The 24788-nt window shown below is 42.8% G+C and overlaps 1 protein-coding gene across 21 annotated transcripts in view; it reads left to right on the top strand.

The window, feature by feature from the left end:
* RBFOX1 (RNA binding fox-1 homolog 1) overlaps positions 1-24788 on the top strand; it is a 1003674-nt gene that overhangs the window by 647062 nt on the left and 331824 nt on the right. For 2 of the 21 annotated variants that reach the window (XM_033166778.1, XM_033166787.1), the window contains exon 1: positions 20155-20371. The exons of 18 other annotated variants lie outside the window; for them this stretch is intronic. In XM_033166778.1, coding sequence (XP_033022669.1) covers positions 20228-20371 — 144 coding nt within the window. In that variant the 5' untranslated portion in view covers positions 20155-20227. Of the gene's footprint in view, positions 1-17323; positions 17415-20154; positions 20372-24788 lie in introns of those variants that run through there. One more of the 21 variants, XM_033166800.1, reaches the window with a different exon arrangement.

Genomic DNA, 24788 nt, shown 5'->3' with positions numbered 1-24788 from the left:
GCAGGCAGAGGGCAGGGCTGCCCTGGGCAGGAAAAAATGGGGGGTGGAGCACAGCACAGCACAGAGTCTTGATCAGGGGTCAGCAAACTTTTTCAGCAGGGGGCCACCCGCGGGCCGCATTTAGAAGGTGATTGGGCCGCATGCAGCCCCCGGGCCTTAGTTTGGGGACCCCTGGTCTTGATTTTTTAAATAAGAAAATATTTTGTGTGTCCACATCTAATCTTGCTCCTTGCTAAAATGTATTTATTGGTGTTAATTTTTTTCTTTTTCTTTTGTACATCTACCAAAGAATAAAATAAAATGAAATTTGCACGAAGGGGGTTTTCTCAGGAAGATGGAGGGCATGTGTGCTGTGTCTTATTGGGTGTTGGCGCTCACCCTTCTTCTGATAGGAAATGCTCTGCTGGGGGGGGGGATAGGAGTTGAAGAAGGTCAGTTGGGGAGTGAGAAATGCCCCTATTTTCATCTGAGGAATACTAGAGGGTGTGAGCTACACCAGAACAACGTCTTGTGGTTGATGTACATTGCCATTCATCACTTCTGTTCCAGACTTTCCAGAAGCCTGTGTTAAAGAAATCGGACATAAGCTTCTGCTAGACTGGGAGACTCTTTCGTATTTAGACTGCCATCGCTGGGCCTAATAGAAAGAGTCAAGGATTTTTCAGTTGCTCTGCGTTTTAAAGGGAAGCAATCTAACTTCCTAGACTAATATACAAATCTGAGTGCAGCCATCTTTCGGCTTTAGCAATTTGGCAATACAATCATAACTCGGGTTACAGCCGCTTCAGGTTGTGTTTTTTCATTTTATGAATGCGGCAAACCCGGAAGTGTTTACTTCCGGGTTTCGCTGCGTGCACATGCACAGAAGCGTTCTGCGCACTTCGCGCATGTGCAGAAGCGTTCTATCGGCGCTTTGTGCATGTGCAAAAGCTCCGCTCTGGTTGCACACTTTTCGGGGTGTGAACGGCACCCCAGAACGGATCGTGTCCACAACCAGAGGTACCACTGTACTTTGTTTTCAGCTAAAAAAAACAACAACCCCAAAGCAAAAACTAAAATGCATCAACACACAATGTATGGATTGTAGGTTAAACTGCATATACACACCTAAAATAGAACATTTTAGGGGGGAATGTATAGAAAATAAAATGTTATAAGGTAAAAATGTATGGAAACATACATATTTTCTGAGGAGGGGGATCCTCAAAATCATCTGAATTTTAGTAAGTTCTTTTAATATAAAAACTGGGGCATGTGAAAAATGGATGTGCTCTCCTAGCTGGGTCAGAGATTTCAGGAGACCTTCAAGAAAACCAAGGCTACCATGGGTACAGACGGCAGCAGCATCCAAGACCAGACCAGGGTCACGTCTCAGGCAAGCCATGGTTCCAGGAGGGGCTCAGGGAGGTCAGAGGGCAGCCTGAGGTCCTGAGAAAGCAAGTGAGAAAGGATTGTGCAGGGAGCATGATATTGCTCCAACGGGTATCCTTGCCTTGCATTGAGAGTCCAGACTGCCTGAACCCCACTCTAAGCCCAGCTGCATCCTCTTAGAGGTTTCTGCAAAAGTTTCTCTTAGAGGTTTTGGCAGAGAACTTTTCTCATGAGTCCTCTTCTGCAACCAGTCACTCCTCCAAACTGTAAAGGTCTCACTCTGCCACCATTCCAGGGAAGAGGGGGCTCAGGGGTTGTTCTGTCTCTGCTTCAGAGGCTGAGCTGCCTTGTGTGGGGCAGGGTCCTTGTCTGCCACTCCTGACAGTCTTGGCTCATCCTCAGCTGTTGTTCCTAAGTTTTGGAGGAAGAGGAGGGATCTTCTAGTGGGAGTGTGACACCAGGACCTTATATACTTATGAATGAGCACATGTGAAAACCACATGGAGTGGATATAGACTGACTCATTCCTCCCCTAGTGTGCATGCCATGGATGGGGAAACTGTGACCCTCCATGTGTCATTGGGCCATAATTACCATCACCAACCTGGCTGAGGCTGCTGGAGTCCATATCTTTGAAGAGCCACAAGTTCCCCATCCCTGACCTAGGAGTTTGTGGTTCCATTGTTTGGTCTGGCTCATCTCTCCACCAACCTTGTTCCCTGTCTGTTTTCTCTTTATTTTGCTACCAATCCTGCTAGGCCATTCACATAGTCTATAATCACCCCACACATTGTGTCACACACCGAGGTTTCTGGCAACTGGGAAATAGCAGTCCCTGGTTCAAATCTCACCATAGCCAGGAATATACAAGGTGCCCTTAGGCCAGTTAATATTCCTTACCATCTGAAATACAGAGCTGATAATTCTGGTCAATTTTATAAAACCATTTAAGATAGCAAATTGCAGGGTTTGGGGATACAAATAGTAACTTTTTGCACAACAAATGTGGTGTTTGGTTTTTACTAATTCCGTCGTTTAATTTAAGTATTGAGACTGTTAGAACAAGGCATGCATCTGCTGGATTAACATACTTTTCTCTCTCTGCTGCCGTGCCCTCGGCTTTCAATCTGTGCTGAGGTGTGTATTATGAGCCAATTTTCCACGTTTCAACACATCCTGGCAAGTGCCACGATGCGGAATTTTGACATGATAGATAGTGTCAAATGATCGCCTTTGATGCTTTACTTCTCCGAACATGGCGCATTGACAAGATATGTCAGGATCACTTCCGAAGGGTCCCGAAGATGCCTCATGTCAATGAGTAAGATTGATTGCAATGGGTTAGTTAGCTGAGAGTTCATTAATGATAAAACATCTGCCCTGTATATGTAAAGCTCTCAAGAGAAGTCAATCTAAACTTTTGGCCCAAACTAACTCTATCCAGAACAATTTTCTTCAGATGTAACTAATTTCTCCCTCCACCGCCTTTTGCTCTTGTCTAGTATGTATTTATATTGATGTGTTTAACTCACAGCCTGCTCCTCTGCCTGGAAGCAGAGACTCTCTTCCTCCCCCCTTTCTCTCTATACACATACATACAGAGAGAAAAATGAAATATCAGTTCATAAAAAAAACATTCTGAACCCTCAGACTAAATAAAATTAATAACATAAATATGAAGAGCCATATAAACAACCAAGGCAGAAGAACAACAGGTAAAAGAACATCATCACAAGGTCTTCTGGGTCACAAGCATTTTCACAATTTTTGTGGGGCTGAGGGTAGATTTAGAAACCTAAGAAATGTCATGAGCACCACAAAAAAATCCATTTTATAGAAGAAAAGCTCAAAATCTTCAAACCCTGTCTGCCACAAAGCAACATCAAAACATCTACCCCCAAAAAATAAAACACAGACCAAAAACTGGGTAGCACCCCTCAACCAACGAACAAAAAGCAATTTAAAAATGGCAGAAGTTGTAAGGTCCCTTTCAAATCCACAATTCTATGGTTCAGTGTATGAACTAGTTGAGATTCCTGCATTGCAGGGGGTTGGACTAGATGACCCTTGGGATTCCTTCCAACTCTTTACTTCTATTATATTAAGGTGCCTTTGTGGTGCCTCTGGCTTGTGCAGCAGTAGAAGCAGAACCTCACAAGATTTTCTATGTGCACAGGTAGGTACCCTGACTCCTGGTCATTTGGGGCTTCAACAGCTGGAACTTTGAAATTTTCTGCCTGTATTTGGAGAAAAGGCAAAAAGTCTCCTGTCCTTTGCATAATGCTTTCTGGTCCATGGGAACAAACAAGCCACCTCTGCTACAACCTTCCTGCAACTGACAGCACATCAAAAGCTCCAGTTATTCCCAGAGGTGATGGCAGCTGTATTTCAAATGTGGCAAAAACTGTGCATCCTAGGTGCTATAGACTTCGGTTATCTGTAAAAATTAAAATGGGTGGGAAGTATGGGGAGAGAGAATCAGTAGCTCTTGGATCACCTGGCCATGGAAACCAGTAGGAGCTCAAATTCCAAGGTGGCTCTACCTCCATTCCAGACACTGTTTTGTGAGATGCAGTTAAGGTGAATTCAACTCTTGGATGTCTCATCCAGGCTCCCACAGTGGCCATTCTGACCAGATCCTTGATAATTGATTCTCCCCCTTCACTCCACCAGACCTCCATAGCAAAAACAACAGTGAACCTGGTAAGAATCCTGGATAAGTTGTAGGAGTGCATGTTTCGCTTCAAGAAGGCTCTGTTGCTGGGGTCTACTCAGGAGGCAGGAGAGCATCCACCTGCAAACAGTGACCCAACGAGGAAGTGGAGGAGCTGGTGGAGAGGATTTAAATCTCAGTCTCCTCTAGATTCTTGTTGTAATAGCTGCTTTTTTTTAGCTCCTTAGTGGCCGGCTTAAGTGGCCAGCTCCAAGACTCTGTGACTGAGTTCCCACATTGGCCATGGACACCAGGGAGCTTGCCATCCAGACATGGCAGTTTTAAGTGTCTGAAAAGGATGAGTTTTTTTTCATGGGGAGGGGAGGTACTGCTGAAAGTGTCACACACATTTTTGGGGCGTAGGATTGATGGCATCAAGAATCCATTCACTTGTTCTACAAAACTTGCTGAACTTACAAGGCATTTATATATTTAGCTAATGTAGTGACTACCTCCACATCCCTGATGAGCCAACTATCAGTCTCTAGACAGAGTGAAATGGCCCGAATAAATTCAAGTCATAAAGCCTGCAGGCCACACCAGGACATGGATCTGCAAAGATTAATGTCCTCTAATTAATCCTGCTGTGCCCTGCTGAATCTTCTGGCTGTGGGGGAGTTAGGCAGCCTTCTGTAATTGTGGATGTCATTCTTGTGGATCTGGGAGATGCAGGGCTCCAAAAAGTCTTCAGACAAAAGTCTCCATTTGTCTGAAGACATAAGATGGACCCTCAAATGAAAAACAAGTTTGTTTGTTTGTTTGTTTTAAAAATGGGTTTTCAGGTGTTCAACTTAACACAATGTAGACTTTAAAACCCAACTTTAGAACATTACAATATTGGCATGGTAGTTGGTTTTCCAAACCCTAAAAATTGGCATTTGGCTCCACAGACTTGGGCTTGAATTTTGACCTCAAACACTATTTTGGTTGAAATTCTAAACACACTTACGTGGGAGTAAAGCCCACTGGACACAAGGGCACTGACTTCTGAGTAAACTTACCTAGTACTATACTTTAACTGAACCTTAGGGCACTACCAACCCCACTCTCCTCCATGACATCCCCACTAAATTGAGAGGCCATTATGCAACAACATAGGGTTGGATCCAAAGGTGTTCCTCTGCTTACAGAAGGAGCTTTCTGGTCACAGGGGGCATCCGACTCCCGCCCTACACCATGCTGGCTGGGGCTGGTGGAACTTGTAGTCAAATAACACCAAGAATGCACCTATTGGGTCCAACCGTATTAGAATGTTACGTGAGATGGATGGGACAGCATGTAAAGATGATGTGTGTTTTTGTGAAACCTCTTGTACAAGCAGAAGCAGAAGGATTGCTATAGAACCATTAAAACATAGGAAAAACCTCCTGGATAACGCCAATGGCCCATCTAGTCCAGAATTATAGATTCATAGAATTGTAGAGTTTGATGGGGTCCTGAGGGCCATCTAGTTCAACCCTCTGCAATGCAAGGCCAACCAAATAACTATGGGAAACCCCCAAGCAGGAGCCAAGTGCAAGAGTACTCTCCTCTCCTGCAGTTTCCAGCAACTGGTATTCGGAAGCACTTGCTGCCTCTAGCAGGGGACAATTACTGGCCATTGGTAGGTGGGTAAACATTACCGCCTCTTGTGGGAGTGAGTTCCATAGTTTAACTATGCTCTATGTGAAGCAGTACAGTGATACCCTGGGTTATGTAAGTGATCTGTTCTGGGTCGTGGTACGTAACGCATGCATGGGTGTGGCGATCACACAGGGTCCCCGGTCGTTTGACGGACTATTGATCCCTGTGCCACCACGCGCTTCGCTGCCACCAACCAGGATCCCCTCCCTGGTAATAACTTTCACAGACAGGGTGCAATTTTAAACAAAATAATAAGTGTTTATTTAAAAACTTCAACAACTCAAAATATTGGTTACAACCCTGCCTACGCTCACCACTAGACCTCACCACCAACCCACACAATCAACAACCACCCACCAACCAACTCCCTTGATCAACTGCTCTTCATCAACTCCCTCAACTCCCCGCTCTCTAACTCTAACTGACTCCTTCAGCTGCCCCTAGCTCCTCCCCCCCTCTGTTTATTGGACAGCCTAGGGCCAGCCACTTAACCCCTTACTTACTTCTTCTATATGTATTCCCTAGAAAGGCAAACGCCACAATGGGTATCATGAACGCACCGGGGGGGGGAACCCCAGGAAGAAGTGCGATTTGAGCGCTTCTGCACATGCGCAAAGTGCACAGAACGCTTCTGCACATCTGGGGGTCATGCGCGCTCCGGAAACACTTCCAGGTTGCGGGCGTTCACAACTCGAACGTCCGCAACACGGGGGGTACGTAACCTGGGGTTCCACTGTACTTTATCTTCCAACATTCAGCTTCACTGAATTTCCATTAATTCTAGTGTTATAAGGGAGGGAGAGAAAACATTTTCTCTAGCCAACTTACTACCGCACTGCATCAGCAATTCATCATTTGTTCAGTGGTACTAGTGGTCATTACACTTCTACCCATGGTGTTTTGGATCCAACCCAACCCCAAAACTTGGATATTGTGTTCTAAGGACTTTACTATCACTCTCACTCAGTTGTGTTTTATTTTCATGCATTGAAATTTTGGCTCTGTTTGTACTCACATAACAGAAGTAAGCCAACATGGTGCCCTCTGGGTGTGTGTGTGTTTGTGTGTGTGTGTGTAAATATTATTAAATTTTCTGTTTTACAAATTTAAATACTCATTTTACATCCTTAAGATATCAGTGACTCCCCTTCTTCTCTTTCCATGGTTCATTTTACATATCAGAAATCCCTGCATATTTTACAAAAAAAAAATATACCATTCAGTAAGGGACGCAGGTGGCACTGTGGGTTAAACCACAGAGCCTAGGGCTTGCTGATCAGAAGGTTGGCGGTTCGAATCCCCACGACAGGGTGAGCTCCCGTTGCTCGGTCCCAGCTCCTGCCAACCTAGCAGTTTGAAAGCACGTAAAAAGTGCAAGTAGATAAATACCGTAGGTACCGCTCTGGCGGGAAGGTAAACAGCATTTCCGTGCGCTGCTCTGGTTTGCCAGAAGCGGCTTTATCATGCTGGCCACATGACCCAGAGGCTGTATGCCGGCTCTCTCGGCCAGTAACGCGAGATGAGCACCGCAATCCCAGAGTCAGACATGACTGGACCTAATGGTCAGGGGTGCCTTTACCTTTTTATACCATTCAGTATTCCATTATTGCATCCATCAAAACTTATTTACACTGTTGAATTTATACTGCCAGTAGTTTCAGCTGCACACAATTATTTCCCATATATCAATAAACCATAAATTCAACCTTCTTTAAACATACGTTCTTCTTGTTCTCTTATTCTACCTGTATATGTTAAGTCTGCAAGTTGTGCGTTGGGGAAAATAATCCATAATGAATTGGAGAAAATGTTCAAAAGTATTTCCCCCTAAAAAACCCAAAGTCCTTTTTGTTGGGGATAATTCAGACTTAAACTTCCCAGGTGTCAAAAAAGGTTATTTATGTATGCTGCTACTGCTGCCGGTGTTTTGTTAGCCCCAAAATGGAAAACGAGCGACTACCAACCAAAGAAGAATGGCAACTTAAATTGACAAAATATGCACAACCGTCTGAATGTTTTGGACTACAGCCTCAGCCTCTATCAGCATGGTCAATGATCAGGGAGCTGTAGACCAACAACATCTAGAGGGCACCACATTGGCTATCCATGACTTATAACCTGATTCTGATCATGTTTCCTCAGAGGTAAATCTCACAGGTTGCAGTGGGATTTGCTTTGATGTAACTACAGCCATGGATGTTTGTCATTAAGTGGCACTGGATTTATAAATGCTGGCACTGCATTTCTCTGGATCTGGTGACAGAAATATTGGGAAAGTCAATAGAAATAACACCATGCTTAACAAAAAGAAAGAAAGAAAATAGCAATTTTGATTTGCCTGAGGTATGCAGGGGGCCTCTGTAATGTTTTGATCTTTGTGCAAAGAGCTGGTAAAGAAAAGCAGACTTAATACAAAACCTTAAAATAGGAGTCAGGATTTTCATAACAAGAAAATACCGCTGGCATGATGAACTGTCACCTAGGGATTTTGAAAGGAAGAGAAAAGAGCCATCTTGTATTTTTAATTAGTCTTTGCAATACAGTAGACTTGCTTTAAGATGCTCCTGTTATTCACCTGTTTGCAAAGTACTCATCCGGTGCTTTCAAGGCAATGGAATTCAGGAAAAGGAAATACATGTCAGTTCTTCAAATGAAAGTTATGGAAATCTCTATGGCATAGAGGTGAGACCGGGAGGCATGTACTTATGGTGAGCCCTGCTGAGAGTCTCTTGAAACATTTCCTGGCTGACAGGTTTCAGTCTTCCTTTGGACCCATATGTAGTCACACTTGGACTTCTGCAAACTATAGTTTAGGAGTGGTGAACCTCAATCTTGGGTCCAAATGTGGTTCTCTAGGCCTCGTTCTCCAAGCCATGCCCCAAGCCCCATTCCTGGACCACATCAGAGGTAGTATGCCTTTGAATTCTAGTTCCTGGAAATCACAAGTGGGGAAAGTGATGTTGCACTCAGGTCCTGCTTGTTGGCTTCCCCTTGGGGCATCTGATTGGCCACAGTGAGTACTGGGTGCTGGATGAATTGGGTCACTGGCCTGATCCAGCAGGGCACTTTTATGTTCTTAGAAATCGGGTCCTCCATTAAAGGAGGGCACGTGTTGCGGTGTGACCTGCAACCTGACCCAGTGTTGTGGGGGTAATTGGAAATCAAGGCCACACCCCCTGATAGGTCGGTCCCGTGTTGCTGGGGTGAAATCTGGCCAATGGGGGATCGTAAAATGCAGCAATGCGGAACCTATTTAAGCCCATGCAAGGCTGCTGAGCTTCCTCTTTGGGGCCTAACACATCGGAACACCCACCCACCATTTCCTATATTTAGGGCTTGTGTTGACCTTGCTATGCTGCCGTGTGTCGTCTGTCATTAGGACAGGGGCACGGTAGGAATTTTCCCCACTTGGCTGATTGGCTGGTGCCATTTGGGTTTCGCCTGCCGTGTAGCAAATCATCACAACTTGTAAGTTGCGGATAGGCTCTGGTTCAGGTGATAGGTGTGGCACGTGATGTGGCCACGCCTATGGAAATGCAGGATATTCCGGTACAGGAATCCAGGGACTCAATGGTTTGTCGGTCCCCAAAAGGGTTCCGGCCAGTGGCTGAGTCCCAGGGACATCAGAATGGCTGATTGGTGAATCTTCCATCAGCTGTCCCTGGTGTTCATCCTTGTCTGTCCTACGAACGTGGCTCTGGGACAGGGCTGCCTGCAAGGGTGTAGGCAGATAGTTGAACCAGAACCTATGCAACCACTCACTTGGTTTTAATCAATTAAGTTGTGGCCTAAACTCTGCCCAAAACCAAACCAAATATTTGAGTCCTGTGTGAATTTATTGGGGAAGGTTAAAGGTCTAAACACGCAAGTCACATCCATTGATCTGCCCACTTTTTTCACTGCCCATAGTCCCCTCTGGCATACAGCCCCTGGAAGCTTCCCCATGAAGGAATGTGCCTCTCAGGCTGAAAATGTTCCCCATCCCACCATAGTAGATATCAATCATACAAACTTGATCACAGGTTGTTGGTGTTGTTTAAAAATAGAAGCAATAATTTAAGTAGTCAAATATAGGTCACCTTAAAAAAAATGGTATTGTAAAATGCTTTGAGGTTTTACTACAATCAAACTATCTGTCTATCTATCTATCTATCTATCTATCTATCTATCTACACACACACACACACACACACACACACACACACAATAAATTAAAAATGGCACTGTGTGGAAGCAAACAAGTTGGCACCTAGCATCATGGAGAAGTTATACATGAAGACAATAAATGTGAAATTAGGACATAGGTCATGTTCATTAATTTCACTGGATCTGCTCTGAGTAGGCATAAGATTGAATACAACCCATTGACTCCAGAAGTAACAAATCTGATGCAGTGGAAATAATTACTAAAAATATACCGGTACTATCCTGTTGTTGTTTTGTTGTTGTCCGTGCCCTTTTGTTTCTCTGGCAGACGCTTCTTTCCAACACCCATTTCCTCCTCTTTTCCGTTGTCCTCACTGCCCTTGGCCTCATTTGCCCTCATTGCCATTTAATTTGATTGGCTGTAGTGACCCACAACATTATGCTTATATGTGTCTGTGACAGCATTGTGTTAAAGCCAGTGTTGTGAATTCATCAGGAAAATTGCATTGGTCATCACAACCAGGTAGGATTGATCAGTAAGCAGTGCAGGCAAAGGAGACAGAGGACCATGATGTCAACGAAGAAGCAAAATGGTGCAGAGAAAGCAACAATGAAGGAAACAGCGTGACTAGCACCGGCCCTCCCATGAGGCAAAATGAGACAGCTACCTCAGCCACCTGAACCAGCCTGCCTCACTCAGGAAGACACTCCTGTCATCATTGTTGAAATAACATGTAGCTGCCAATCTGGTTACTTTACGTGCCTAAGGTGGGGTGTGGAGGGCTTCTGATCTTTGGCTCAGGAAGAAAAATACTGTGTTTTTGCCCTGAATGTGACTCTAGTCATAATCACACCATAAATTTAAAGTGATTTAGAGAAAAAATGCTACTGTCTGAAATTCTGAAAAGCTATTGTCAGCCATTGTAGACATTATTGAGCTCCATGGGCCAATGACAAAGCTTTATACAAGTCAGGTTTCTTATGAGACACATTAGGGCTGTTGTTGTTTTGAGCATTTAAATATTCATTTGCAGCAGGATTAGGGAACCTGTGGCCTCCAGATATTGCTGGACTACAACTCCCATTGTTCTTAATGCTGACCATGCTGGCTGTGGAAGATGGAGATGGGAGACAGAGTCCAGAAAGATCTAGAGGGCTGCAGATTCCCCACCCCTTTCCTACAGGAGCAACTACAGAAGGCAAATAGTATATTGGTCAGACATTCCGTAAAACGAAAGTGTTGAGAAGCTCTACGTGAAATGTTGTTGGCAAAAGATTCAGGACTGACCACAGGAAGTACTTCTTTGCACAATTTTTAATGATCTTACAGTCATGAGAGCAGTGCCTGCCCGCTTAGACAGACAAATTCATATAGGGTAAATCTATTGATGGTTATTAGCAACAACAAGAAAAAAGATTTCCATGCACATGGAATGCCTGTAGCTCAGTGGTAGAGTATCCGCTCTTCCTTAGAAGGTCCCAAGTTTAATCCCTGGCTCCCTGGGTAGGACAGGGAGAAGGCTCCTGCCTGAAACCACTGCCACTGCTAGTCAATATCTGGAATACTGAATGAGCTGTACCAATGGTGTGAGTTAGTATAAAGCATGTCCCTATGGATGCAATATATTACTGCGTACCAGACTATGGGGGCACATGACAGGAGCTGACTGATAGTTTCAGTCAGTACCTTGTGTTTTATTCCTGTTGAAGTTTCTCTGGTCCTGCAGTTTCCACAACCTGCAAGACTCCATATTTAAGCTTCTTCTTCTTCTTTTTTACCACACTCTCTTTCTTCCTCTCCCTTTTAAAAAAATGATTCCATTGGACTTCCAGGAATGAACATCAGGTCTGCCTGTCCTACTGTACTTCCCCCACCACCACCCTTGAAAATAACTGGCAGGTCCGGCACCTCGTTAACGGCACCAGCCTACTAGCATTATTAGTTTGACATTCCAAATTGGAACAAGGAAGGTGGAAACATTGATTGTTCCTTTTGTAAGAAAGGGCCCCAACTAATCTCTCCAGCTCAGTCATTGTCATTAAACGAAAGCCTTTTTCACCTCCGAGTTTTCCAATTCAAATCCAGTACAGGTCATTTCATTTTGTTGTGTGTGTGTGTGTGTGATATAAATCGGAAGGCTAAGTCCAGTCACTAACAAATGAACCCGACTGCAATTGACACTAATTGGCTCCCTAGTCGTCCGTCTCAGCAGAGCAGCCAAGGATCAAGCAGAGTGTAGTGTGTGGATCTGTCAGGGTCCCACCAGATCAGGCTTGGTACACATTAACAGTGATGTATGGGCAAGGGCACTATTGACATTGCATTACCTGTCTAGTTTTATGCTGATTGGAGAGTGATGAACAGTGTGAATTCTTGAGGACATTTCTTGCACATTTCCCCCCGCTGCCGCCCCCACCCCCACCCCAAATTATGTTCTCTGGGGTGTTCTCTGAGCAATACTAGTCTGAAAAGGCCTCCAGACACTGCAGAGTTTGGTCCCGAGTAAAAATAAATAAATAAATGTGAAAATCACACTCGCAAAAAAATTAAAAAATATCAGTAATAAAAATGCAACTTTATTTTTTGCTTCCCAATACATCTCCCTGAAAATACTTTCGAGAAGCAACCCCCAAACTTTGCTCTTAATGTTGTCATTGGCAAATATTTGTCAGATCAAGTGGAATACCCTGGGGAAATTCCAGGGAGGTCTTCCGGTTTTTACCTGTTGCAACAAAAATTCTAAAACCACAATGTGAACAAAGTACTTGGGCAAGTTCAGCCAACCAGCTGAAACTGGTATCACTGGATCAAGTCCATCAATTTGTTGAATTAATTCAACTAAATAGATTTTGAATAAATGTGCAATTATTGTTACTGTTTTGAATTTTATTTTGTTATTATATTTTTTTTAGTAGGCTGTGCAAATCACTGTTCTGTGGTTGTTGTTTCGTTGTTGTTTTTTTAAAAAAAATATATATGGTAGGGTAGGGGGCACTGAGGATGAGTTTATGGAACCAAAGGGGCTGTGGCCCATAAAAGTTTGGGAACCACTGACATTGCATCAAATAGGGGCAGGGGTGTCTGTCTTGAGTCTAGGAGGTGGGCAAATTTCTCCTTGATAGATGGAGTTTCCCCAAACTCTTTGAAAGAGGCAGTGATAAGGTTGTTCCAGAAAGAAAGAAAGAAAGAAAGAAAGAAAGAAAGAAAGAAAGAAAGAAAGAAAGAAAGAAAGGTATTCTGGACCTATGATGACAACTACAGACCCCCTTCCTGGTTAAATTACTTGAACAGATTATTATTACTGGCCAATTTCAGGCACTGTTGGATGGCACTGATTTATTATAGCCATTTCAGTCAGGGTTTTGACTTGGTATTGGAACTGGAATCTGCTCATTGGCCTATGGGATGACCTTTACTGACAGAAGGACAGGAGGAGAGTGACCCTGTTGATGTGGGGATGATGTACTGAAGTGGGGAGAGTGCTTCTGCACTTAGGTTTAGCTTGTGGGTTACCCATAAGCATCTGGTTGGGTACTGCAATAATAGGATGATGGCAGGGCTGGCCCATGCATGAGGCAAGGTGAGGCAACTGCTTCAGGTAGCAGGACCCAAAGTCCTCTGCCTGATCTGGCCGCTAAGGTACGCATTGGCCACTGCTGCTGCAGTGGCAGTGACAGCTGTGGCATGTTCCTTGGAGACCGATCTGTCTCCTCCTTGGCAGCCCCTGCCCAATGCCATTCTACAGAAGACCCTTAGTGAATAGGAGGTGATGCTGGTTTTCTTCACTCTTGTTCCTGATGTAGATATTCATTCCCCCATTATTCCCAATGTAGATATTCACTCACTCCTTCTTTCCTAGTGGCGAGGTAGCACCAGTGCCATTTGTGCTTTGCGTCAGGTACCAAAATGTCTTGGACCAGCCCTGGATGATGGACTAGATGGACCTTTGGTGTTCATCCAGCAGGAGTAAGAGGGACTGCTTCTGAGGAGAGATGCCAACAGAAATATGAATAGGTGGAGAAGGTCCACCAACCTTCCAGACAGAATGCTGGGTTGCTTGCCCATTCTAAGGAACAGAACCACTTGCTGCACTAATCTGTGATCGCCCCATTCATTGTTGCGAACCATTGTTGGATGAATGTCTTCACTTGAGTAGCCATATCACCTGCTGTGTAGCAATGTGTGTTACCTGCTGTGCCTTTGAATAGCATTTTGCATATGTATCACACTGATCTTAGCATGAAAGCTTTTTTTTGGGGGGGGGGAACATCACTGGAGTTCATCATCAAGTGAGAGCCAGGACAGAGTCTTCCACTACCAAATAACTAAGAGGTGAGTTAGTTATTTATTGAATTTATATACCACCCTATACCCAGAGGTCTCAGGGTAGTTCATAGAACAGAATCAAAATATAAAACCACAAAATATATAATCAAAAGAAAAAGAACAACACAAGATTTACTGTTCCTTTTGTTCTCCTTTGGCCATTTAAGAAGAAATGTTTTTTTTTGTATGTGTTTGGTATATCTTTCGCCGTTACCAATTCTGCAAGACAATTGAATTATCCATTGGACTCAGGCTGGATTTATTTTGCATCATCTCAAACCCCCCCCACCAATCTCTGTTGTGGTGATGATAATAGGGATGGTGTGACCGCATAGCCTGTGGGATGACAGGGTGAATAATGTGGGTCTTCCTCCAACCACATTGTTCCTGCTAAACAACAATAAAAACAAAACAAAAGCTTGATTTGATCAATTAATGATGAATAAGGAGTGTGGGATGACTGGTTGATGATGGACTTCTCAACTCAGGTTTCCCCTGACTACAACACCCACTGACTGAGGTTGATGGGATCTGCTTTTATCCATTATAAAAGATAAAGGGATACTGTTATCTAACATCTATCTATCCATCCATCTATCTATCATTATCTACGTATCTATCAATCAATCATCTATCTATGAAATGATTATGAAACTTAAAATGTGCAGGATTGTGCCTTTGGATTAGACCAGAGATGAGGAACCTGTGGCCTTCCAGGTACCCCTGACCGTTAGGTCCAGTCATGGACGACTCTGGGGTTGCGGCACTCATCTCGCTCCATACACTGAGGGAGCCAGCATTTGTCTGCAGACAGTTTCCGGGTCATGTGGCCAGCATGACTAAGCTGCTTCTGGTGAACCAGAGCAGCACACGGAAATGCCGTTTACCTTCCCGCCGGAGCGGTCCCTATTTATCTACTTTCACTTTGATGTGCTTTCGAACTGCTAGGTGGGCAGGAGCTGGGGCTGAGCAACGGGAGCTCACCCCGTCGTGGGGATTTGAACCGCCGACCTCCTGATAAGCAAGCCCTAGGCTCTGTGGCTTAGACCACAGCGCCATCCGCGTCCTGAAGTGTTATGTGGCTACTGCCAAAAGCAGCTCTGTGTCCCCTGACACCCCCTTCCCAAGTGATAACATCTAGTGTGTTGTGCTGAAAGTTTCTCCTGCATTTTTTTTTACCATTCTCAATTAATGAGAAAATAAACCCCATTCAGTAATTACCAGAGAGGAAAGAAAAATCTGACAGTATTATGGATAGGGCACAGGTTATTAATTGTGTTTAGTTTATATGTGGCGTGGCCAAGAGGTTCTGTGATTGCCTTTTCCTTCGTCTACAAATATCTCACCAGTATGCTACATTATGCAGCCTTCCTAGGTGCCCATGCTTAAGTTTAATATCTCAAATCAATGCTTTCCATATTAGGAAGAATGGGGTGCCAAGGTCTACACTCTGCAGCCTTCCAAGGTGTGATTGCTTCAGTTAAATCTCCCCTATTAAGCTTTTTTCATATCTGGAATATGGGGAACTGCAAAGGTTTGAAGGGTGGATGCCAAATAATGATTTCCTCTTCAGGAGAAATCTTCCTATTGAGATCAAGCAGGCACCTTCACTGTAATCTTTTCAGTGCCTGCTAAAAGCATTCATGCTTAAAGAAGCCTACCCAGACACTTAGGAAGTTGAGGTAATTTTAATCTGTTTTAGTATTTTATATTTGGGGTGTTTTAAAGTAGGGTTGTGATTTTTTTCTTGATCTCACAGCTTTATCTTTCATAAACTGTTTTGAGGGTTGTTGTTGTTTTTTTACAATCAAACAGTGTATAAATTTTATGAAATAAATAACTAAGTAAACCACCTTCCCTCTTCTTCCAGGGGAGGATGGGTGTCGCAAATTCCTCCCCCCTCAAAGGAGGGGAGCTGCATCCCACAACCCACATCCTACCCCCTGATCTTAGCTAAAAGGCTGTGAAGTGGTGGCTTCAGCTACATAAATAGGTGATATGTGTATCCACAGAAAACTTTCTGTGCTTAGGAACACAGGAAACTACCTCATAGTCGGTGCATCTCAGTATAATGATTTGGTGGTGGCTCTCCATGGTTTCAGGGGGGGGGCATTCCCAGCCATATGTGGAGATGCCAGGGATTAAAACTGGGACCTTTTGAATGCAAATCAGATGCTCTACCACTGAGCTACAACCCACCCAGATCATGTGCTTTGGTTTACTGTGACTGGAATTCTAAATTGCTAAGGAGTAAGACCTCTTAAACTCACTGTGGTGAGATGTACTTCTGATATTCTGAGCGATACTGAATACTGTATGTTATTTCTTGGAAGGGGGATAATGAGAAGTGAAGCCACTGCTCAGGTGGTGGCCTAGAATCTCCTTCCAGCCTGGATTCCCTGTGTCAAAAGTTGGTTTATAAATATCACTGGCTAATAAATGTGTTACTGATCATGTAAATACATATGAAGACACACCTTACTCTAACTTTTTCTTCTTCTTGAAAGCAGCTTGGTTGCTGGAGGGAGCCTGAAGTGCTTCACTTGTATAGCACACATTTTGTTTGCTTGCTTAAAGCATTGTTTTGAGAGCTGAAGAACCATGGACAGTTCCAAACCGTCCAGACACAAAGCGTTTAGTGCCGTTTGACTACAAAACTAAAATAACGAAATGAAATGAAACCACCCATAATATATAGAGAAAATGGGTTTGTTCATCTCTTATGCAACGTATTTGTTTTTCATTGCCCATTATGATAGGGTCTTATTAGAGGGCCATGTTTTATTTATCAGGGTGTTTCTGTGAGTCGGCTGAAGAATAAAGAGAAAGAAAGAAAGAAAGAAAGAAAGAAAGAAAGAAAGAAGAAAAAAATCTCTTTCTTTCTATCAGCTCAGGGCATTTGCTGAATAACATGTTTAGTGTTCTGGAAAAAGAGGGGAGAGAAGCACGAGATATTCCTGTCAGAACAAGGGACTGCTTAAGGCAAAGGGATAGAATGAAGAAGGGGGAGGATATGAGAAAGTGGCTATAAGGGACTTCATTTTTATGTTAGCTTTTATTTTTATCCTCCTTCCTTCCTTTCTTGTGTGTGCGTAGGCTTTTATTTCCCCCCCTTTTTATCCCCCCTTTTTGTGTTATAAATTAATTTGTGCTCTTGAGTGTAGGAGTGCTATCCGAGAACCTCAAGCTCATGATACATGGACTTTCCCTGCGCATGAAAACAAGCCCTGTTTTGTAAGTCCAAGCATTTTCCTTATTTTTAGCCATTTAATAGGTGTGTGTTGGGTGGCACGGGTTTGTCAGAGGGGCGTCTTGCTTTGGGAAGAGGTGTATTTTTGGTTGTAACACCCGGCCTTGTCTCAGTCCTGTGGGTGGGGTTCTTGCAGTAAGACTGCTATAGATTTCTCTTTCTCTCTCTCTCTCTTAAAGGAGCTTTTTCAAATGTGTGCATGTCTCACAATGCAACAGCTAATTACCTTCCGAGTTGAGAGCTGTTTGCCTGAATCACAGGAATTCTCTAGTGATCTGCTTGCATTTTAGTTCAATGGTAGCTTGGGAAAAAAATGAATCTTTATTTAAAGGGAAATATGTGCTATCAATTTCGTTGCAACCTTCCCAACACCAAATTAAAAATAAAAAAGTAAAAAAAAAATACACCCACATAAAAACAATAACAAATGGCACAGAATATATTTTTTGTGTGGAATTGTTATCTTTCCCACTAACTCTAAATGTTCCCTCACTTGGTACAGTTTGTAGCCTATTTTGCCTTCCCCCTTCTCTTTTCTTATTCTTATTATTGCTTCTTCTTTTTTTAGTTGGGTTCCCTCTGAATGTTTGAAAAGTTCTGCTTCTCAAAAGGAACCTTGAGAGGGAAGGGAAATGGAGGGGAATCCTGAAGAGTAATTTGCTGAGATTCAGCCTTTTTATGGAAGAATTAATAATTCAATGCATTTGTCAAATTCCATTTTGAATAACACCAGTATCTTTTGTTACATATTAGTAACATGTGGAAGGGAGGTGGAGAAAGAAATTTGACCTCAAGGACAAGTTTTGAGCATAAATGATTTAATTTGCAGATCACATCCGATTTTATTACATGAAGACTAACTAGATCTACTAATGAATAATTATTACTCCATAAAATAAAAGGGGGGGGGGAGACAGTTTGCGACAGTTGAATACTAATTCCAATGAGGGACATTACTCTCTCTTAAGTAAAAAAGTAAACATTACATTCCCCCTAGTGACTAATGGTGTTTGTTCATGTAACCTGACAGAATAGCCTCTTGTAATGGATTGTCCTTCTGACACATTTTATAATCTTAAATGAAATTATATATCTATATCTATATCTATATCTATATCTATATCTATACACACACAAACAGAGAGAGATGTTTTCTTCCCAGGACAGGAGAGAAAGGGGGGAAAGGATTCTGCCTCACCATGATCTTTATTCCACGAGATTCTGCTGTGGTGCCTGATCTAATTTTTCACAGCAGTTAATGATTTTACAAGCTTCTGTGAAACGCAGAAGGGGAGAAAGGTGCAAAGTATATTATGGAAAATAAAAATAAAAAGATTTGGGAGATGTGTGTGCGCGCACATATTATTTTCTAGATATATGGTATACGTATATTCATTTCACCTCACCCTGAATGATTTTGATAAGGGGGCTCCAGAAATTTAAATATACTTTCAACATTACATGGTATCTAAACAAGCAGCTTTAAAATTATAATGAATATTAAGAATAAAAAATGCTTTCCCCCCCCCTTGCTCCTGTGGCTTTCATACATCAGATTGTACTTCTGGTGCAATAGGACTCGGTATAAAATTTGAGCTCAAGCTTTCCTTTCAAGTCAGGCATGTAAAGTCCATCTGTGTGCATGATGGGGGTGTATGTTTGTGTGTCCCTGTGTGTGGTACATGTTTTGAGAAGGATGGCCAGAGAGATAGGCACAGATCAAAGCCATGTGTATCTTCTAGAGTATTTTAACTTTCTTTTGTGCTTCTATACTTTTATTGCATGTATTTCTAAACACACACATACAGAGAGAGAGAGAGAGATTTTGTTTTCTCTCTGCTTGCCTGATTCCTTCAACAGGGGAATCCCTAACTGCTTGTCAGGTGTGGGGCCTGAGGAAGAAGAAGAAGAAAAAGAAAAAAAACACTGGAGAGGAGGGGTGTCTGTGGTGAATCATAACAGCCTTTCTCGTCCCAGCTGGGCAGTGACATTAATTGCCCAAACCTCATGACTGTATATGATGCCTGTCTCTCTCCTTCTGCATCCTCTCCAGGGATTTTTAAAATGCAGTTATTTGAATTTTTGGTGAGTGGTACAGAGATCCTGCCCTGGTTAGGACCCATTTGACAAATGAGAGGAGCGGAGTAGCATCAGCCACACCAGAAGGAGTCTCTCTCTCTCTCTCTCTCTCTCTCTCTCTCTCTCTCTCTCTCTCCAAGGGAGCCAGGCTTTTAATGTGGAACAAACCCTTCCAACGGCGGTTGTCACTGAGGGGGAGTTTCAGCAGCTCAGCTTAGAAGCTGCCGGCTGCCTTCTCTCCTTTGCTTATTAAATCTCACCACCACCCCCTTTTTTCCCTCTCCTTCCCACACCTCTCTGTTTTTGTTTCGTTCGAGTGATCTGGGGGGGGGGGTTGTTTGGCAGCGTTGGGTGGGATTACCCTCCCAAACGAAAATTGTACCAAATGGCCTTGCCTTGACAATTGAATGTAGTAAGGCTTTAACACTGGGAGCTGGAGGTGAGGAGGCTGGCAAGGTTGTGTTGTTAAAAAGAAGGGGGGGAGAGAAAAAGAAACACCCCGAGAAGGGATGTTTTCGAGAGGTTGTGTGTCTTTTTGAAAGAAAGAAAAAGCAGAAGGAAAAAAAAACCCCACACATCTGAGAGAAAGAGAGAGAGAGTGAGTGCTGGCAGTTGTGGTGTTGGGGTGGCGGGTTTGGGGGGGGGGGGGAAGAGAAGAGAAGAGAGAGAGAAATAAATAACCAAGCTTGCACCGGAGAGGCAGCAGCAACGTGCGTGTATGCAACCCCCTTCACTTGTCCTACGTCGGGTTCAGAGCAGCAACATGCAGCATCCTCTGACGGGGACGACCTGCGTTGCGCTGCCCAACGTCGGCATGTGTCCCCAGCTGTCCTGTGCCTTGACTTTTATGTATTTACAGCAGGTAAGTCGGAGCAACTTTTTTTTTTTGGTCTCTTCCAACTCTCTCTCCCCCACCCTTGCTTCTCTCCCCCCACCCCCCCGCTCCACCACTACTCTCACCCGGGTTTGGTCATTCCCTCTTCTTGTCACTGTATTGTCTGTACCCGGTGAAGTGAAAACAGTTTTCTGCCTGAATGGAATGTGTAATTGTCTCTTTCATGTGCCTGTGTGTGTTTGCCTGTGTACGAATGCATCCGAATAAGCAAAAGAAATTAATTCGTACGAGAAAGTCGCCTCTGCGCCTCCGTTTTCTTTAATGGTACAGCTTCAATGCATGTGGTCTCAAATATTCTGAAGTTTTTAGGATGGTTCCCCCCCCCCCTTCTGTGGCTTTGGTTTTGTATTTGCTCTGGGAACAATATGCATGCAAGGTTTAGATAGATAGGTAGATAGATGATGATAGATAGATAGATGATAGATAGATAGATAGATAGATAGATAGATAGATAGATAGATAGATAGATAGATAGATAGATTTTTACCACACAAAATTATGTGAATTATTATTATGATGGTGATTATTATTACTTAAAATCCTTCTTCTCTCCCTCCCAGTTTTTGCTCCTGGGAATCAAATTTGTTTTTTCAAAGTGCAGTCCTGGTGCAAATTTGGTTTAAACTCACAATTTGCCATGTGAGTCCTTCATTGGAATTGGATGTCAGTGGGGAATAAATGGATCTGAAGTAGGGGGAAAGAGCTATATAGATGGTAGAAGTTTGCCAGATCAGTTGATGGGTCCTTTGGAAATCTGTGATTTGCATCTTGATATTTATCAATGGGCATCATATTGAGGGTTTACTATTGGGGGTGGAGAGCATAGGTAGTTACTTCCACCTTAGAAATCAGTGGTTCCCCCATTATTATTATTATTCAGCATCTTAGTATTAGGGTCCCCCCAACTGGTGTTACAAATAAGTTTTGGGGTTTGTTGCCTTTTGTCCATGAAATTTCAGAGGGGAAAATAAATTAGGGCTGCATAGCAAGACACCCGAGTCCACTTACTTAAAAGTAAATCCATTGAAATCAAGGGGGGGGGGTATTTCTCCCAGGCAAATGTTCAAGCGTCAAAGTGTCAGCATCTCACAATGGCATGTCTGTGCTTAGAATTCTTATTATAAATGTACAGTTTTGTGGGTAATAAACTGAGCCTCCTACTACACAGGGGATATGCACTGGGTGCGAAGGAGCAAGATTAAAATATATTGTCATGCAAATGTAATTGCATTTATTCTGTTGAGAGTGTCATCTGCCCCCCTCCCCCCCCCCTTTCTGCATTTACTATAACTCAGCTGAAGCGTACGGTACAGGAGCATTTATCTATTAACACTCAGCTGCTACGGCAGTTTAGATGTCACATACAGATGTGTGCAAAGCAATAGAGAACTTTCTTTCCTTGTCTCTCTTTAGAGGAAAAAACAGAGTAATGTCCAAATATATTCTTGATTTCTTGCAATGGATCTATCTTCTTAATTTTTTTTTTAAAAAACGAAATTGCTCAGGATGCAAGCGTTGGTGCCTTTTAAGATGTGGGCAGTTGCTGGAAAACCTCACATTTTAAAAGAAACCAAAGCTCTCTTCTGTAGCCAGACACTCAGTGGGAATTGGCTCTGGGCTTGACAAACAAATTATATATTAAAAGGTTCATGTGTACAGATTATAATATAGTTGTTACGTGGGAGGGCTTTATCTGCGTGCAATTTAAATTAGCATTAAGCCTACCAAATCTCTCCTTTGTTTTTAAGTTAAAGTCTCAATGCTACTTCTGTGTGCCTTTTTAAAAATTAAATGCTTGGGGAATCACCCTTAGAAGATCATTGTCTTTCTGCATAGCTGTACTATACCAGCGGAAGTTAGTTCTATTTTCTCCAGTTGTTTCTTGAACTTTTCAAGGCAACAATTTTAACATTAAGGAAGTAGCTTTTGAAAGGGCTTATATGACTTAAGGTTAGAGGTCAATCTGGGCACACAAGGAACTGCTAAAAGATTACATAAATGCGAGGTTGGAGGGTGAGGGGAGGGGGGAGAAGTGGGGTCTAGGAATCATCTATTTCCTCTACGTAGAATTGCAATAGCCTTGTGCAATCTCAGCCTCCGTATAGAATATACTTTCTGATTTAAGAAAATAGATGCTGCAGCAACAATATGCTTGAAAGAGGTGGCTCTCACTCCGCCCTGGACAAAATTAGGAGTGTTGCCACCAACATGCACTTTGGAAAGTGTTGCATCTTGAAGGTTTTTCCTGAACCTTTCTGCGGATGCCTGTTCCGCTGCAGAGGTTCATGCCATTAACACTCTCTAGTCTCCCTCTTGTTCCCCTTGTATAATTGGATTTCTACATTTAAGATACATGTGGTGGGGAGATTGAATAAAAAAAATACATTTCTAGGTCTGTTACTGTCACCCCACCCTTTGAGCACAGTTTGGTCTGTAGAAGCTGCATAGAAAAAAAAACTAGGATTTTGTTCAGATAATTTGTTTGTTTGTTTTGCAATACTACAGATATTTCTATTGCATTTAATGAAGTGTTGTCTTAACTGTCATTTTGTTTATCAGGTAATGATAAGTTGTCTAGAATTTTACGCCTGTCACAGTTATGATTTGGTAGCCTTCTTTTTTTAGGGGGGAGGGGGGATAAATTGCATAACACAAAATCTTGTCCTTTGGGGATGCATAATGCCGAACCAGATTCACAGCAGAAAATGTGGATCCTACTACACCCTCCCCCCAGTTTTTATTGATATGCATTAAGTCTGAGTGGTAAACATAACATCACTAACTAGATGTCGCTAACATTCTTCTCTTGAAACACAGAGAATAGGTTTCTGTCCTCTTAAGTTGTTCTTTTACTTGTGTGGTGATCTACTTTAACTAATGCTCAAGTCACAATTACTTCCTATCCCCCTACAATCGTTTCTTGCCCCCAAACTGCTTCCACGCTATCCCCCCCCACACACACAATGCAGAAAATTGTTGAGTAGATATAACATAGATGTCTTAGTTTCAACTTTATAGCAATTAAGAAGCTGCCTTTAGTGTGGACCCCCCCCACCTCACCTTAAATGCAAAAAATTGTAGGGTGGGTCGTAGGGACGGGTTAATCTAACAGTTTCTGTTTCTCTCAGTTTTGCCTTTTTTGTAACCTAAAGCCTTGTTCTCTACATTTGATGACAATGGTTAACAGTATTATTATTATAAAAGTCCTCATGAAGATTCTTCAACATTTTAGTGCAAATTTCTCCTAATATACAGATTTTTTTGCAAACATTTTTTGCCTAATACGATATATCTTTGCATGCTGTTGTCATTGATTCATGCACACAGTTTACCCTGGTATGTGCATTTTTGTACATATTACTTGGCTGGATAACTGCACTGCAAAATCCAGAGTAGTGCGAATTTTGGAGGGTGGCTGCTTTTCAGTTCGCATATTGTTTCAGGAACAGCAAACTAGGGAGGTTTGCCTTTAAATGTGGACTGAAATGATTCCCCCCCTCCATTCCTAGGTGGAGAAATAGGTTATTTAGTTAATTTTGGAAAATGTGTCTCTGTGCTTTACCATTGTAATTTATTACTTACTGAACTAAACCTGTGAGGTTTATAGGTTCTCTTTGCATTCACTGAAATACTTTTAAATAGTGTCAACAAAGCAGCCTTTTCCACACTAATGACAAGCTATGCTTTACAAATGCTGCTAAGAAATCCTTCAGAGCATGCAAATGTGTCCTTGTACAAAAGAGAACTTTAAATAGCACACGGCAGTTTATTATACAAATGCACTGGGAAGCTTGACTGATGAAATGGTTAAATTTGGAAGCCTGGCCTTTATGCCTTGTCTATATTATGGATGAACAGCAAGTCATGTATTCATTAAAAGGCAGAAAGGGAGGGAGTCAAAAGTTGGTGCTGGCATCCATCAAGAGGAGCTGTTCAAAACCCTTTAGATGTCTTGTCAACCATTTTACCAAGCCTAGTACCAAATTTGCAGCCAGATCCTACAAATGTTTACCTTCCAGCAACTCAATGCTAATTTCGAATGGGAATTGTTGCTGAATAAGTGCACATAGGATTGCAGCTTTGGCCTTCAGCTTTAGGATCTGATCGGAGAATATCCCATGTTCTGTAAAAGTAGGTGTGGTGAAAATGGGTTAGCGGTCAATCTTGGCCTATGAAGATGTTAACTAACATTTGTAAAACTCAACGTAGAAGTATCTAAGAATCCCTTGTCCCACCACCTCTCACCTCTGAAGCAAATGAATAAAATCCAAAGTTGCCAGCTCCACAGAATTTGTTCTAATCAGAAGTGTGAAGCTTATGGCCTCCTGGACTACAACTCCCATCATCCTTGACTATTGGCCATTCTGGAAGGGGCTGGTGGACA

Source organism: Lacerta agilis, chromosome 13 (assembly GCF_009819535.1).
Source record: "Lacerta agilis isolate rLacAgi1 chromosome 13, rLacAgi1.pri, whole genome shotgun sequence".
Taxonomy (NCBI): Eukaryota; Metazoa; Chordata; class Lepidosauria; order Squamata; family Lacertidae; genus Lacerta; species Lacerta agilis.
This window is presented reverse-complemented; position numbering and strand designations above follow the sequence as displayed.